At 36.2% G+C, this 17,950-nt stretch overlaps 1 protein-coding gene across 1 annotated transcript in view; it reads left to right on the top strand.

Moving 5' to 3' along the window:
• Positions 1-16,957, top strand: part of LOC104074873 (voltage-dependent L-type calcium channel subunit alpha-1D) — a gene marked incomplete at both ends in the record, with an annotated part of 93,641 nt that extends 76,684 nt beyond the window's left edge. Inside the window, 10 exons of the mRNA XM_009575168.1 lie at positions 6,597-6,635; positions 7,054-7,182; positions 7,915-7,980; positions 9,672-9,763; positions 11,109-11,268; positions 12,529-12,656; positions 12,771-12,867; positions 14,593-14,695; positions 15,813-15,914; positions 16,863-16,957. Of these exons, the coding sequence (XP_009573463.1) occupies positions 6,597-6,635; positions 7,054-7,182; positions 7,915-7,980; positions 9,672-9,763; positions 11,109-11,268; positions 12,529-12,656; positions 12,771-12,867; positions 14,593-14,695; positions 15,813-15,914; positions 16,863-16,957 (1,011 nt within the window). The remainder of the gene's footprint in view (positions 1-6,596; positions 6,636-7,053; positions 7,183-7,914; positions 7,981-9,671; positions 9,764-11,108; positions 11,269-12,528; positions 12,657-12,770; positions 12,868-14,592; positions 14,696-15,812; positions 15,915-16,862) is intronic.
• Between the last annotated feature and the right edge of the window lie 993 nt (positions 16,958-17,950).

Genomic DNA, 17,950 nt, shown 5'->3' with positions numbered 1-17,950 from the left:
AAAGGCCAGAAAGTTCTTCTAGTATATAACATGTTTGTATCTGACCCCTTTTTTTCAAGAGAGTGGGTTGGACTTTCTAGTTACATATCACCTTGATTTCAGTATTAAATTCTGGAAATTAAATGTCATCTCTTTATTTTGTTGTTCCTTTTCTTATTTTTTTAACGTTTTGTAATAATGTATATGGTGCCCTGAGGCTGATTCTTCTGATCCAGTAACCTCCCATTCACATTACTGTGTTTTGAATATTTTTGGTGCCCGTGGAAATCAGTGTTTAATGTGTTCCGCAATTTATAGGGCTGCTCAGCATCCTCAAGGACTGGGTCAGTGACCAACTCCGGAAATGAACCACCTCAGAGCAACATATATTTTGACAATACACTATTTTCTGTGATTTTTTTTTTTAAATTTACTCTGTCATTTCATATCCCTTCCTTTAACCAGTTCTTCCTTTATGAACCTAATTGGTTTTCATGTTCGTTTTATTTTTAGAAATTTTTAGAGGCAAGTATATACAAATAAATATATATATGGTATAGCAATAAAAAAATTTAAAAACACTACTAAAACCTATATAATTACTTTTGGGTTTTGTAACCTTTTGTTTTCAAAAAGTTTCACATGACACGCAAGATCTTGTGTGGTCATAAAAATGGTTCTTTTTGAATTAAAAAAGCAGAGTAGTGATTGTGAGACACAAGATGTAGTCAGTCCATTCTGGGAGATGGACATATATAACTTAAGACAATGAGAGATAAATAAATTGGAAATAAATTCTGAATAAATGAGTAAATTCTTAAGTGGAAATAACAGACAAGTTTCAATCTGGCCTGACTGTATAGAAATTATCTTATTTGTCAGCTCAGAAACCATTTGGATGACCAGCACTGGATGACTTACAGGCATGATCACATTGTTACAGTAGTAGTTACAAAGGTTTTAATTCACATTTTTTATTTAAGTTTCTTTTACCATTCATGTGCTGCCAAAATGTCAAGAAAATAATGGAGAGTTCACTTTCCTCTTCTTTTGTACAAATATGGGACTAATTTTATGCTTGAAGTTAAGTAAAATTCAAGTTCTTTGCTGAAATAGGACTTAAAGGACCAGCATTGATATCTTCCTCCTGAGCCCCTCAGGAAAACCTATTTGTTTTGAATCACCACTGTAAACACATGAGGCTTATTCAATGCTTAACACTACTGTGACAACTATCAGTGCTTAGTAGCAATGTCATACATCAGAAAAGTCTCTCGCAAAACTAGAATTAGATATTCTGCCATTTGGCAAGAAGGAACACCACCGTTACCATTTCAGCACTATGCGGTGCGTAATGGTGACTTGAGAGCAGTGGGATGCTCTTTTCGTTTGCTAGACTGCTAGTGGAGCCTGTGCTGGGGGGGCTGGTATAGCTGCCCACTCACGTAGTAGTGGTGGGACAGCTGATCTTGCTTGTGCGGAGGAGTGGATTAAAAACCTCGTATCTACCTCCTGTAAGAGATTCTGGATTCCAATTTTGAACAAACCACTGCAATTCAGTTTAAATCCCACTTTATGCATCAGTATCTCATGTTAGAACTTATGTTTTGTTGCCAGTAATTGGTATTTTTGAATACTGTTAATACTTTTGCAAATGTGTCTCTTTAGGCTTAAGGATAGGTCAGAAAAATGCATTCTTATATGGCTTTGCTATTGGTAGTATGAAGTCTTACTGCAATATGAAATCTATACTGTCTTGCAATATTATATTACAAGGAAGTAAATTTCTGAGCTGCTTTCATGAAAGTGTTAATACTAATAGTAATACTAATAGTTTAATTACTGTATTGCACAACTGAATATTTATTAGTGATCATAATAATACCCTATGCCGTCAACATGTTAGTTATGAACTTAGAGTTTTAAATACATCTTTTATAAGGGAAATTATACTTTTTTTATCTACTCTGGGCTTCTTCACATTGAGTCAAAACTTTTACTAAATTATATATATGGGCATTTGGTTCATGTTGAACAGGGAATATAGAGAGCACTGATAAGACTATGAAAATAATTACTTGCTAGCACATTTGAATTCCAGTAATTATTCTCTGAACAAATTGTATATATGTACACATACATGCACACAGACACACATACACTACACATTTCGGAAGATATTTTGGCAACCTGAATGCTTTCCTATATATGTTATTGTCATCATATGTGTTTGTCATTCAGATGTTTCCTTCTATATTTGTAATGATGATTACCTCATCATTATGTGTTCATTTGTTTTGGCATGCTTTCATACCCTTTGGCACAATCTGTAAAAAAGAAGCATTTGACCAACACCGTATACTAATATCCACTGGTTTTTACCATGTTTATTTCTTCTTAAACACAGAGCTACAGTTTGCGTCCAATGCATGATGCAATCTGTTTCACACTGTTCACAGTTTTGACATTGAAGCTTTTTTCAGTTAGGATGTTTATTTGGAACTTCTGTTGCAATATGAAGAGTGTAATGAGGAGTTACTGTTTAGGAAATGTGCTAAATTTTTCATAAGCAGCAATAAATACTTGACCGAAATGGGTAGCAAGTTGCAAACATTTTAATCAGTGAGTCAGAAATTTAGGTTGATCGTTGACTAATCTTTTTTGAGGGTTGGGATTGTTTGGGGAAGAAAGCTGCTGTATTGAACTTCGATTAAGGAAAAAAAAAATCGCATGTTACTGCCTATTTGAAGTATTTAAGAATTGGCTTAAAATTATGTAGTTATGAAGTGCTTTGCTGAGCTAGGCTCTCAGTGTAGCTGGCACATGGCTGACAGAAAAGGTAGAATAATTAAGCCAGTCTCTGTCGTCATTTCCCTCGTTGCAGTGCATCTGTTAGCCAAGCAATGAAAGCAGAAGCTGTTCATTTATTCTAGCTGTGCCCGTTACCAGACTTCTAGCAGGGATCCCAGAAAGCACATCTGTCTTCTTAGGAATCACATAGTCCCACGGGAGACAAAAAATCATAATAATGACCAGCCAGTCCCCAAGCATTTGGGACACAAGTAGTATTGGAATGATTGGTGGAAGATGAGGGGAAGGAGGAGGTTGTAGGTAGATTGCCTGACTACAGGAAATATTTTTATTTGCATTCTTGTCAGCAACTATCATCCAAAGAGACGCTCTCTGCTCAACCTGCCCCCTTCTCAGTCTCCCTACATACACATAATGTGCCACCCACTTACGTGTGTACATGTCAAGTAATATTACTGAAGTTGCAAATAAGATTATGTGTTTGGGTAGTGTATGTTTTTTCCTTATCTGTAGGAAGCAGATGTTCTCTGTTATTGTCAGTCTGTCTGTTCTTGTTACTGAAGATTGTGCTACCTTCATCTTAGTTTCCCAGATCTTTGTATTACTTCATGCTGGATGGACATATATAAATGTTAACTAACTTTGTCTCTTAGATGAGCATTTCCTTTATAAATAAGTATGAATAATGTTTTCTTTGTGGTATATCACTATATTAGCTTCATTACAATTATTATGCATAATATAAACCAAGCTGCTGTATTATCAGAGGGAAATGCCAGAAAGGGTAAAAAATTAGATACACTCACTTTAAAATGTCAGTACCCAAACCACTTGGCCAATGATGGGCAGAAATTGTATATTTTCAGCTCCAGTAGAAAAAAAATCCTTTGGTATCAGGAGTTCGTTTTCGTTGCTTGTTTCTAGCATCAATCTCCACCCTGGTATTTTTGTACAATTTACTTTTTGTGAACAGGGTGCTTTCCTTTTTCATTCCTGGCCTACTCTTTCCAGTGTTCGTAATTTAGGGTATTTTGCATATGACATCCTAATACTTCCCAGCAGCAGCAGATCAGCCATCACAAACAGGCAATTAGGGACTGTTTATACAAAGCAGCTGAGAAAGAGTGATTTGTGAGAGGAATGTGCGTTACACAGTCCTGGGCATACACAAATGGGCATACACAAATACATTCTGTGCCCTTCAGACAAAAAAAAAAAGTTGAGGGATTTTGCACTCATCATTCCTGAGCACCTGCAGTAGAACTGTTCACATAGTTTTGGTAATCTGATCTCTGGCTACATTTTCAAGAGTGAGAATTAAGTAATTATTAAGGTAGTTACGTGTAGAAAAAGGTTTTTTTTCCTGACTTTTCCTTTTGTGAGGGTTTTTTCATAACCAAATCATAATGCATACTCATTGTTTTTTCTTTTGGAAAGCAATTAAATAAAAATGTGTAGGACTAAAGTATCCTTGTTCTGTTCTTATCTATCCCATTACATATTGCTATCCTAATACTGTTCCTGACTTATTTGGGGCCCAATCCTTCTCCTATAAAAGCTAATGGGAAAAACTCCCAAATGCAAACCCCAGCTTTTTACTTCTTTTTTTTTTTTAGTGTCAATTTGTGATGATACTGTAATTTAATCTCTTCTGTATCTGTCAAATACTTCATTTAATTTTTGATGATACAAAATATTGAATAATAATTAAGTAGTTCGCTTACTGATTAAGACAGTATCAAGCTCAGCATAAGTCAGTCACCAGAGATTAATATGAAATTTCAGGCTTCGTCTGCAATTTCTTTAAAAGTTTCAGCTAAGAAAGCTTTTTTCTGCACCAAAAAGTCAGTAGCAATATGGGTCTGTGTACACTAGTACAGGTTTGTCATTGATGTAGGTAGACAGCTTTGCAAGATTGTTTCCATGTTTTGTGATATTTTGGCATTTATGACGTTTGTGATTATGAATTTCTCCTTAATCTATATTTTGGTGGTTTTACTTTAAATTGTTGAAATACGCAGGGAATTTCTAATGCAGTGACTGTCTGTCATTGGCAGCATTTTTTTTTTTGTATTTTATGTAAGTGCTTACAAAGCTTAGATGTTACAGCTGATTTTACAAATACTCTGCTTACTGAAGTCTAATGAGGAGATCTGCTTTTTGGTTAATATTAATGCATCAATTTAGTAATAAACCCTAAAACAGTTTTAAAACTCTTTGTTTCAGAAAATAGTGATATCCTGGCAGGGCAGTAATGTATATGTATGTAGATAGCATGTAGTTGAACAAACAGTTATTTTTACCTCATTTTCCCCTTGTGATACCTTTATATTATATATGTTTTGCAAAAACAAATAGACAAAACAATTAGTATTTTAATAAATACTGCTAATAATCTAACTTTAACAAAGGACTACCTGTTTTTGGTTTTTTTACTGTAGTATGTTTGTATAATATACTGCCACTATTTTCAGCCAAATCAGCTCCTCTCTTTTCCTTTCCTTCTCCCCAAGTTTTATCTTAGGTAACAGCAATACTTGAGATTTTACTCAGTGAAGCATGGTATTGAGAGTGAGTCTGATGCATCCACGATGTGTTGGAAGCAGCACTAAGGAGGCATCATGGTTATTGCCGCTGTATGTGACAATAATTGTTGAAAGGTACTCCTTTAAAAGGAGGATATTTTAGGTAAGAGAGTAAGACCCATCACTAGGATCTAACATCCAGAATCCCATTTGTTCTAGTTCTATAAAGTTTTTAAGGACACTTCCATTCCATTTTGGAAGAAGCTGCTGTGAATCTGTCAGTGCACAGGCAAGCGAGGACAGTTGATCCTTTAAGCTTTGCTAACTGCTTTTGATAAGTGTCTGACATTTAGGATATCGAGACAGTTTCTCCAAAGACAGACAGACAGAGACATTATAAAGCGAGAAGTGAGTTTCTTCTTCACAGAACATAGAGTTTGGCTCTGTGAACCAGAAGTTGGTGTGTGCCTCTCTCCTCCCTGTAGCTCCTGAGGGTTGTACAGATCTGTTCCAAAAGGGTCAATCAAATCCTGAAGCCCTTTCTCCATGCCTGATGCTGTTACGTCAGCTCAGGTATATGAGTACTTTGTAGATGGTGAGAGAGTACAAGTATTGCCTTCTCACTTGCATCTCTGTGGGAGGGTTAGCCTTCGTGTCATTGTGCTAAAAATGTTTGTCTATCACTTTGGCAGAGTGAAAATCTGTCCTTGTTAAGCACTGCAAAACCCAATGTTCATCACTGAGTGAGTTAACTCAAGTGAATTACTTTGCTTTAAGGGAGCTCCTGATGTGATGTAAAACACAATTACTTGAAAATGGTTAGATTCCAGTGATGGAGTAATTAATCTTCAAGAAGAGCACAACAGAAAAGGGACCTTGAAAGGCTAGTTTGACCCCAAAGCTTTGTTCTTGAGTTTTACTTAGGCTTACTGCTACGATTTCATACAACCTGTGGAAGTCAATGGCTAATCTTGTTTGGCTTACATAGGAGCAGATATTTTATTTCATATTTACTTTCCATTGAGTCTTCTAAGCATGTTTTATACTAGCACATTTTAGTGTGAGTCAGCCAACGATGTTTTAATATGAGTCAGCCAACATAAAATGCTAAAGGGAAGGTTTTAATAAGGATATTAATGTTTTGTTCAGGAAGTATATGGAGTTGAAAGATGTTCATTTACATTTAGAAATGAAAAATGTCCTTCCTTCTGTTTATGGTTAAGATGATTTTTTTTGATCTTTTATTTGATTTTAATATTTAATGTTCTTAATTTCTTAAAGCCAAAGCCAACTGAAACAGTCACAACTGATGAGTCTGGGGTAAGATTAGTAAACTGACCCCAGTGGTTTTACCTCTACTTGAGTTTATTCTTTTTACCATGTCTATTTTCCACCAATTTTTTCTGTATTTTTCATAACTGTCTTACTACAAAGATGTTATGCAGTGGTTTGCATTCATTGTCAATGTACTATGGAAGTCTACTACAAACAAACCCAATATGATCCTTATTAACAAACCAGAAAACTTGGAAATGCATGTGATGTGTGAAGCATTTCTACAGGTCCTGTGTTTTTAGCATGTAATTTTTCCTTTCATATCATGCTTATTAAGGTGAAAAGGCCCTCAAGATACATTTTCAACTCTTACCTCTTCCACCTTTGCATTTGATGTTGTTTTTCTGGAAGTGTTGCATGTTTGAGTTTGTATTTGGTTTGACTTCTCCATGATGCTCTTCAGAACTCTGAAGACAGCGCTAGAATCTCCATCACTTTTTTCCGTCTCTTCCGGGTGATGAGGTTGGTGAAGCTGCTTAGCAGAGGAGAAGGAATCAGAACTTTACTGTGGACATTTATTAAGTCATTTCAGGTTAGCAAAATTTATTTGCATTTGCTTTATAATTACAACCATTTTTACACCAATTTTTATGAAGCAATACCCTGTAGAGTGCAAAAAACATTTCTTTTCAAATTCATGCTATCAATAATGATATTTTAAATATATTTGCATACTAATGCCAAAATAAACTTCACCAGTTACTTCAGTGAATCCAAGGGTCATTCTTTGTCGTTACCATGAGATTTCTATGGTGCTTCATAAAAAAATATTTGTTATATCTAAAAGGGATGAGATAGGTTTGACACACACAGGTCTCATACTTCCACACATTTTATTAGATGACTACAAAAGAGGAATTTAATCTATTTTTTTATATAAAACTGATTTCATAAGTGTAACAAACAGATATTTGAATCCTTGCTCCTGAAAACTCTGATGAATGTGAAGTTAATGGAACTCTCTAACTGTATAGCAGGAAGTATCTTTGTGCTGTCAGAATCAGTAATGAAAATAAAATTAAAAACTGCTAAAGATGATTCTTCCCCGTGGACTGTTGGGAGAAGTAATTTAAAAAATAATGAAGCTTGTGCCTCATTGTATGCGGCAGAATATTAAGAGTGACGGGTAATAACATTTTAAGCACTTGCGTAGGATGAAAAACCTTGGAAAAGCCTGTGTTGTACAGAGAATTTATTTTTGTAAACGGAAATTGAAATTATGGTGTGAAATTATTAAAAAACAATGCACCTGTCCCGTTTCTAGGCTCTGCCTTATGTTGCCCTTCTGATAGCAATGCTGTTCTTCATCTATGCTGTCATTGGAATGCAGGTAATTATAGAATTTTTTTAGCATTGAACAAAAGTACAGTGTTGGCTACTCTGAGGCTTGTTTACTAAGGTGCTTATTGAAACATTCCTTTGATAGTGGTGCTATATATAAGGCAGAGCTTTCAGAGTAACGTAAAAATCTTTTTTTGGCTACGATTTTGGTAGTCAGAAAATCCAAAAAGATGCAAGAGAAGAGCTTGGTGTGAGCTTATAATATCTTGGTTTGCTGAAAAGAGCCACTCCTCTTCCACGTACTGTGAAGTTCATTCCTATGCATGAATGTATGAAAGAATGCATGGCTTTTTTTTACTATAGACTTGTTTTGGGAATCAGGCATTAAAACTCCAGCTTTTTTTTTTTAAAAGTCTTTCCCATATGAAAAGAATCTGACTAAAGATTTAGGCACAGCTGAGCCTGTGGTTAATCAAGAGTAGGATATATGTACAAGATGTACAAGCACAGAAAGGATTTTGATAACTTAAAATGTAAAAATGTGCTGTTGGGATGAAGGTACCATTCCTCACACCAGCAGCAGTGCTGTGAGGGCAGAACAGGTTCTCCAGTCTTAGTAACCAGAGACAGCTAGGTAGGAGAAACCTGTCAGGAAACTGTTCCTAAAATTCCTACTTCTGGGCCATTACTAGTGTGAGGATGGGATAGCCGTTTGAGCGGGCACTGCACAGACTGCAGGAAAGCAGCAGATAAAGGCACTGAGCGTGGAGCTGTGATCAGAATTGCAGTTTGAGCTGCATGGCAGTCTCTGTGCCAGCCGTGAGATCTAGTGCTTGCCTAAGGAGGTGCCTGAGGAGCATGGCTGGGTGGCCATCAACACTTTGGCAGAAGTTCCTGTTAGGTATCCTGAATTGGGGCTGCAGTTTTCTTCCCCCCACCCCTATCATAAGGCCTTAGGATAGCCCTGCATTCCGTAAAACTTTACAGATGTTTTCTTTTGTTTTTAAAGTTGTAATGTTCTTCAGATCAACACAAAGGGAGGTCCTAATAGAAGAAATATGCTATGGAGAGTGGTTTTGTTTCCGGATTCTTCCTCTTCATCACTTATCCAAAAGCAACTTAATGTCCTTACAGTCCAGCAGCATGTATACAGAACATAATGGTGTTAATATCTCTAAATTAAGTAACAGCCTTCACTGTATTGTAAGAGGATGTAAATGTGTTATATTGGGGAAAAAGAATGGTCTTGTGGCCAAGGAATTGCAGTTTAATTTCGAGGAACAGAACTCATTTCCATCTCTGGCTGAGACAGGATGCTCAGACTCTCTGTGCTTTGGTTTCCATCTTTGCATCTCTCTCTCTATTTAGATTCGACGTTTTCAGGACAGCAATTATTTCTTACTACAAGTATGTACAATATTTAGCGCAGTAGGGCTTTAGTATCAATAAAGAACTCTAGGTATTAGTTTAAAACAAATAATGTTTTCTCACCTGAAATACAGGAACATGTATTAGTATTATAATGGTTTATTGATGCTAAATTAAATGATTAAGAATTATCTTGTACATGTGATAAATTTACTGCATTTACATCATTATCAGGAAAAACTAAGGAGAGTAAAGAAAGTGTATTTGTGAAAGTGTTTTTCATACATATTGAAGCAAGTTTAGGCTGCAAGGCCTACAGCTTCTGACAGTACAGGTCACTAGGATCAAAGTCAAAATCCTGTTCTATTGTAGGTGTTTGGAAAAGTGGCCATGAGGGACAACAATCAAATAAACAGAAACAACAATTTTCAGACTTTCCCCCAAGCTGTGCTTCTTCTCTTCAGGTGAGTAAACCTTAACTCTTACTTAATGCAACCCATTTCATTGATCTATGAAAAATGTCTGTAGCTCTTGTGCCATGGATTTGTTCAAAATGTGTTTGCAAGTGAGAAGCAATTTAGCGTAACAAGCACATACTCTCTATGGCTGTATGCTGAGTGTCCATTGGCACAGCAGGGTTCTAATCAAGTGATACAGACCTAAACTCATTACAGCTATTGTGAAACATCTCGTTTATGGAGTTATTAGGCTCAGGTAGAGCCTAAACATAGTCAGCCCTGATATCACTGTGTAAGCGATAAGATGGGAAAGATGAAAAAGACTGTGCCCTTACTGTATGCTTTAGAAGCACAGCTAGCATGACAGTTTGAAAAAATGAAAGGTTGTTGCAAACATAAAGAAATAAACTCTTCTTTACATTTGCTGAAGAGATGACAAGAAATAGAGGGTCTAACTTGCAGAAGGGAAATATCAGATAAGCAGTAGGCAAAACTTTCTGATGGCAAAGGTAGCTAAATCTTGACGTAGGGGGATTATAGAATCTCCATCATTAGAGAGCTTAAGAAGAGGGTAAACGATTGCCAGGGGTGCTTCCAAATCTCCTGGAGCAAGGAGAGGGAATGACATGGAACAGGACTGCCTCTAAAGGTGACAACCTTGAGAGCTCTCTTTCCTGTGATCCTGTAACTCCACTTGGCTCCTATGCATTGTTACTAACCTGGTTGGCAAAACTGGCGGGTCATTCCTTATCTGAGACCAAGGGCATCACCCAATGAGATCTAAGTCACTTTAAGCATGTAAAGACTTTCGTCTTTGAAACTAGGTACTGAACACAGCCAAAGATGTCATAAATATGTATCCGTCTCTTAAATATTTGAAATCATGGGTCTGTACACAGGCATTACCCAACTATGCAAAAAATGCAATAGCAGAAGTTAGAGACAAGCATTTCTTCAACCATGCTGAGGAAAAGGCAATTAATCTTTTACAAGTAGATACTTTCAACTTTTGTGGTAGGTTTTCTTACACAACACTGCTTTTGTACACAGCAGCTCTACTGCAATAAGTATTTAACTTGTAAATCACAGTTTGGGGTTTAAATTTTTACATGCAACCTTTATGATGCATTATAAACCTTATAAAACATGTCTGCAATGTCAGATCTATGCTTGTAATTTCTGAAACATGTTCTGTATTTTTTTAATTAGTTCCTGCTCTGAAAAGTTCACGATCTGTCTTCACATTTGTGCTTGTACAGCTCCAAGCATTTTGTCAGAACTTAACGAATTAATACATCTTTAATCTGTTTTGATCAAATAATGCTTAATTTATCTTTGTGACCTTATAAAGGTGTGCAACAGGAGAAGCCTGGCAGGAAATCATGCTGGCATGTTTGCCTGGAAAACGCTGTGACCCAGAATCCGATTATAATCCAGGGGAAGAATACACATGTGGAAGCAATTTTGCCATCATTTATTTTATCAGTTTTTACATGCTGTGTGCATTTTTGGTGAGTCTCGCTTGTGCTTATTAACAAAAATGAGCTTTGGCATTTTGACTTTCTTCTGAACTAAGAGAGTAGTGGGTTCAGAGAACGATTGAAAATCCCATATCTAAAATATTTTTGCAAGGTTATATTTTTCCATACACAGTCCTAAATCCTGTATTTTATGCTGATTTTTACGGTGAGGGTGGTGAAACACTGGCACAAGTTGCCCAGAGAGGTGGTAGATTTATTATCCCTGGAAACATTCAAGGTCTGGTGGGACGGGGCTCTGAGAAACCTGATCTACTTGAAGATGTCCCTGCTCACTGCAGAGGGGTTGGACTGGATGATCTTTGAAGGTCCCTTCTAACCTAATTATGATTCTATGATTCTAAATTCCCATGTGCAAAGTGTTCTTCTGACTACACATGTGCAGGAGTGGTTGGTTGCACGTTTGAAAGCTAAGTTAACAGTCTTTTAATCAGCTATTATTTCATGCATTTCTCAATAGTATCATTAAATATTTATTAATAATAAAGCTGCAATTCCTTTGACGTATTAGTAATGCTATTTGTATTATTTAAACTTAGCAGAATTTGGATTCATGTCTCTACAAGTGTGCTCAAACCGTGGCACATGAGATGTGAACGATAACTTTTCTCCCTAATCCATGGCATAATGGATTATTTGCTCTAAAATAATCTTTGAAATATGTTTTTCCTCATTGCAGGTGTCTGGTCTAAGCTGGTTGATTTGTTCTGTTCACAGTACTGTTCCTTGCAAAAGGAGGGTGGTTGAACAGAATTCTGTGAACTAATGTAAACATATATGTTCTGCTATTTTGTATCATCTTCTGTGTTAACAAAACGTATGCAGAAGTCTTATTGTCATGACATTGAATCCTATTAATACAAAAGCTGTTTCCCAAGATCTACACTGTGTCAAATACATGTATTGGATACATTCTTTAATTTGATGTGGTGGGATCTGGCAAATAAGAAAAAGAAACAAAACCATGTTACAGCCTGTGTCAAAGACTGAGTACTCTAAGACAGAATCACACTCTTGTCATATCATTACTTGATAGAGTTCCAGTTAGTCAGTTAAATGGTTAGCAAGTATTTTCTGTGGTATTTGATGATATTTGCCAAAAATCATTGTTTATGAGATCAATCTATTTGTTTGAATTCTTAACCTGCTACCTTATAAAATTATTTTATTGATTGATTTTTTTTTTTTAATTTCAAAATAATTAAGGCAGATTGTTCTTAATTACTTTTTTAGATTATAAACTTATTTGTGGCTGTCATTATGGATAATTTTGATTATTTGACACGTGACTGGTCTATTCTGGGTCCCCATCATTTGGATGAGTTCAAAAGGATATGGTCAGAATATGACCCTGAAGCAAAGTAAGTTAGATCATTTCTCTTATAAGATTTGTCTGGTAAAAACAATAAAATCAGAGCATAGTATATTCTTTGGGAATGGGTGTATGTTTGGTAACTGATGTGTGTTGGTTCTAGGGGAAGGATAAAACATCTTGATGTGGTTACATTACTGAGACGCATTCAGCCACCACTTGGTTTTGGCAAACTATGCCCTCACCGAGTGGCCTGCAAGGTAGGTTTTACCCTAATTTCTTTCAGGGTTTCTCTCACAGTTCATTCATTCATTCAGTTCTGCCCAATATGTGTCATGTATGCACAGTAATCCTGTCTGTTCACAAGGTCTCCTTCACTCTCAAGTTTTCCCATTTTTTTGGGAGGCTTAACTTCAGCCATCAAAATTAGTGTAATTTCTTTCAGTCTACTCATTTGAGTAGTTACCACCAATGTAAAATTCTTCACAGAGCATGAAAATGAAAGGGGTCGGTCTTTAAATCTATCATTAGCCTATTATTGTCACGTATATGAACTACCTCATCCCAGCATTTCTAGTGACCCAGTGTCACATATAAGACTACTTCAAGCCAGTGACATTTCCGATTTCTCTTCAGTCCCAGGGAAAAGAGAGTTGTAGTTTACTTTAACTGACAATTAAGTTTTGATACAGTACTTTTACAGTCGCATTCATGAGAAGTTTGCTGCACATGAAACATAGAAATGTTGCTCTGAGCAACCTGGTCTAGTTGAAGCTGTCCCTGCCCACGGCAGGGAGTTGGACTAGATGACCTTTAAAGGTCCCTTCCAATCCAAACTGTTCTATGATTCTATGAAATGAGATTGAAAGGTGGGGACTGCAAGATGATAAACCAAGCTGAAGTGAATAATGGTGTGCAATACAATATGTAGCAGTGAGTGAGAAGACTGAAAATTAAAGGGAATTTAAAATGATGTAGAATTTGTCAGGCACGATTTGTAATTTAGATGAGGATTAATTCCATTTTAATATAAAAGTTGAAAAGCAACACAAAGGAGATGAATAATTATTACGTTATTTGAGGAATTCAGAACTATGGATATTGTGGTTTTAGCAATTTCAGTAGGAATAAGATCAAGCCTTTTAATTAAAGGATTGTTACAACACCACTGTCATTTGGATTTCTTTTATATCTGTTTTATAAATAGGTACGTTGACATATAAAACACTGCGTTCAAATGGAATGCCACAAGGCATACTTAAAGCAAACCTATATCTATATCTTAAGATAAATTATCCAATTGAGTAATGGTTTTAAACTACAATAGAAGAAAATCCGAGTCAGATATTAGGAAAAGATTTTGATAGATTAAATAGTGTTCTTCTGACAGACAGGGTCACAGCGATACTGCTCCAAAAGATGAACACTAATGCAGAGATGGACTAATCCAAGGAGGAAGGCCTCTTTCACACTAATTCAGTGTAGATACCATAAGAGATGCACAGAATCACTGGAGAGTTACCTGAGAGATGAATCAGCTTATACAAGACAGACCTGCTGCTGTGGTTCTTCATGGAGCATGAGGCTGGAGAAACCCATGGGAAACCTGGAACATGACTGCAACTGGAGTGCATGCTCTTATATAACTGCATTTGTCCTTAATACTTGCATAGTGTGACTTATAGTCATGGCCAAGGACTGGACTTCAGTGCTTGCAAATTAACTCAATAAATAGCTCATGAAAACTACTGGACAGTTTTAGCTTTTGTATAAGCATACATGTGATTAATATCAGAAAGAAGCGATATTGCGTGGTTATTATACGCAGCTAGGATGGAAGACAACTTTTTTTGAACACATATAATTTTTATGTCTCTCAGTGGATATTATTCTTTGAATATATCAGCTTTTTAGAAGTGAACATTACAGGAGGTTTTTTTCAAACAAAGCCGCATCAAAATTTGTTTTCCTTTTCTCATTTACAGAGGTTAGTAGCCATGAATATGCCACTAAACAGTGATGGAACCGTCATGTTCAATGCTACTTTGTTTGCTTTGGTTAGGACTGCTCTAAAGATAAAAACAGAAGGTAAGGTTCTTAGCTGTAAAGCCTTTACTGCACTTGTCAGAAGGTACAATAAGGAAAAGTTACAATTTACTTTATTCATTTTGATGGACATGAGTAAGACTGCCTTAGTCTCACTGGATTTGGTTTGCTTTTGGATCATGGGTTGTATTCACTGTTGCTAGGAATGATTTCTTAGAAAATGAAAGGAAAGGGATAGTGAGGCCAGAGGTCAAGAAATCTCAGAAATTATTATATGCTTTTATCTGGTCAGATAAAAACATGTAGCAGAGGCATAACAGGAGTTCTACTGCAAGGAATGAATGAGTTCCCCTTTCTGTCCAACCAAGATGCTCCTTCCTCACTCCTCTTTAACGTGGTGCCTTGGATCCTGCATTGGTGCAACTTCAACTTTTGCACACTTGAAAGCAACATCCCCAGTTTGGTTGAGGCCAGTTGTGACTGGTTTGAATGGATTTCTGTCATTTGCATCAAAGAGGGAAAAGTTTTAAAAAATAGTGGCATGTTTCAAAGAATTTTATTTCTATTTTCATACTTTTTTTCATTATTTTACCATCTTTTACTAGTTTCTGTTCTGTGTCTTCTGCTATTCTCAGCAGAATTTGAGTTCCACTGCCAATAACAAACTGATTAGATTAAGCCCCCTCCAGCATCACTGTGGTTTAGGTGAGCATTGCAAGAGATGAAAAACTGCTCAGTAGTCAGTTGCCTGAACTTTCAAGCCTGTACAACTGAGTAATTAGTATGATTAAACAAATAAAGGATCAGCTTTGGATCAAGAAAGAAGTGGCTTGTAAAGAGCAAGACATCACTTTCTGCACAATTTAAGCAGAAGGTATTAAGCAGTGACAGAGTAAAGCCAAGATCTGGAAATTGTGGTTGACTTCTGCAGTACTCCAGAGACTGATTTGAAAGCCCCAGGAGCTCGCTGTCTTACACCCTTTCTTCTCTTTAGTTGTTGTAGTATTGTTATCTGCTGCTTCTGGTAGCTTAGGCTTGCTGCAAAGCATCCTTATCACAGTCTTTATGTGTATACAGCTAATTAATAGCCAAAGGATGATTCATTGGAGCTGGTTGAAACGTAATTGCCATCTTCCATTTTTCTATTTCATTGCCACAGGTAACCTAGAACAAGCAAATGAAGAACTTAGAGCAGTTATAAAGAAAATATGGAAGAAAACGAGCATGAAATTACTTGACCAAGTTGTCCCTCCAGCTGGCGGTCAGTCTGATAAACTTTGCAATATGCTATTCTCTGTGCATTTTGGTCTTTCTAGATTGTTAGGAACCAAAGAAATAAAATCACTAAGTTTTGCAATTATAATGTCATTAAAGGACAACAAACAATAATAACTAAATAAATATAGAGAAAATTATATCCTGTTACACTAGATAATGCATATAGGACTGATAAGTACAACTTCCTTAGATCAAAAAGAAAGAGAGGAAAATCTTATGCTTATTTTCTTGCTTGAAAAAAATACCTTATTAGACCTAAATCTAGTCTTGATTTCAAGTCATTCAGGAAAATAAACGAAACTTAGTTTGATTGCAATGCATTGAGCAAAATAACATGTGTTGTGCTAATTAAGCTTGACAATGTACACTACATTATAGCTTATATCCTTGTATATGTTGAATACTTCTGGGAGAAAACTGAAAAATTTTAATTGCTAGCTTAAAAATAATTTTGTTGCTAAACTGATAAAGCAAGAGGCTAAATTATCTCAGTTACACTAGTTTAAACCAGAGCAGTTCCATAGTCAACAGATAATGGAAACAGTTCAGATTTATGCCAGTATGACTGAGATATGAATATGGCCCATGTAAAGAGATATCTAAATTCTAATGACGCCAATACGTTTGCGAGAACTACAAGGCACGTATATTAGGTATTCCTATGTGCTGTAAAATGTCAAATATTTGTTATATCTCTCTCTTTAAATATATATATTTTAATATATATATTTAGCATTTTTCAATATATACATTTTTATTAATATGCTGTAGTGTAGGTTCAGGTGACTGTTTTTTATCTGCTTTTTCGAGTTTTAAAGGTGCAGGATCTGTTGCACTGTCACACACACCCAGGATGTATTTATCTAGACATCCAATACACAGATCCGTTGTAATCATCTGGTATTTCTTGTAGTTTATTGTACTTTTATAGTGTTACGGCAGCTTTCAAGACTGATCAGACTCAGGTTTGGAAGCAGACTCAAGATCCCAGGCCCGATGGTGGTGGAGGCTGATCCCTTTCTGAAGGTGATGCTCCCAGTCTCTAGGGGAGGAAGAGCATGCTGGCTGCACTGCTGTTCAGCATGACCCAAGAAGCAGCATTAGCTTTGTCGCTGGAGGGAGCCACTTGCTATCGGTGTGGTGGCTGCCAGATAATAGTGGGGATGAAGGCAAAAATCTAGCAAATTTGACTATCCAAAGGGGAACTGATACTGCACATTTAAAACAACTTTTTGTGTCCTACTCTGTTGTTTTTAGCCTTACACCTAAGTGCTTGCATGGCATAGATGAATTGCTTTGTTATTGTTGTAACTATGTGCTTGAGCTTTTTCTGCAGCCTCTGTTCCTTTCAACTATAAGTCTTTCCGAATATTCTGAAGCAATTCTGTTTTAGGGTGGTGGCATGGAATAGTGTTGCCTCTTGCCAACTTTATTCCCCTACATTTTTTTATTGAAGTAGAGATGCATGCTTCAGAATAGCGAGCTGTGCCTGCCTAAATCAATCTGACAAAGAATCTGTAAAGATTACATTCCTAGAACTAATCTTACATAGTAACTCACTGTTAACTTCAGCTTCATTTCATTGCCGAATATAAGCTGTATATTTATTTTCAGCTGTACTAAAATTCGTTGCTAATATTTATTCTGCAAATGTAGCTTTTGAGTGTAGCTAGAAAGCTGAAAACCTGGATCACTGCTCGATTGATAGGAAACAGTATGGCTTCTACAACCCAGTATAAATAAGAACATGTTGGGAAGTCCTTAAGATTTATGAATTTTTTAATTTCAGTTTGGTTTGTTTCTCTGTGGACCTTTGTGACTTACCTGAAAATTGAAAATATTGTAACCCACCTAGAAAAAAGAGGAATATAGCTATTTTATATTCATTTGCCATAGGAGTATAAAATAGCTTAGTGTACAGTAGAAATTAGTTTCTATTGATGCTTAATATTCAATAGAAAATTGTATATGACAATAACACCAGTGACAGCTGATAATCATAGAATCATAGAATCATTA

This window comes from Fulmarus glacialis, unplaced genomic scaffold, assembly GCF_000690835.1.
Source record: "Fulmarus glacialis isolate BGI_N327 unplaced genomic scaffold, ASM69083v1 scaffold10593, whole genome shotgun sequence".
NCBI classification, from domain to species: Eukaryota; Metazoa; Chordata; class Aves; order Procellariiformes; family Procellariidae; genus Fulmarus; species Fulmarus glacialis.
This window is presented reverse-complemented; position numbering and strand designations above follow the sequence as displayed.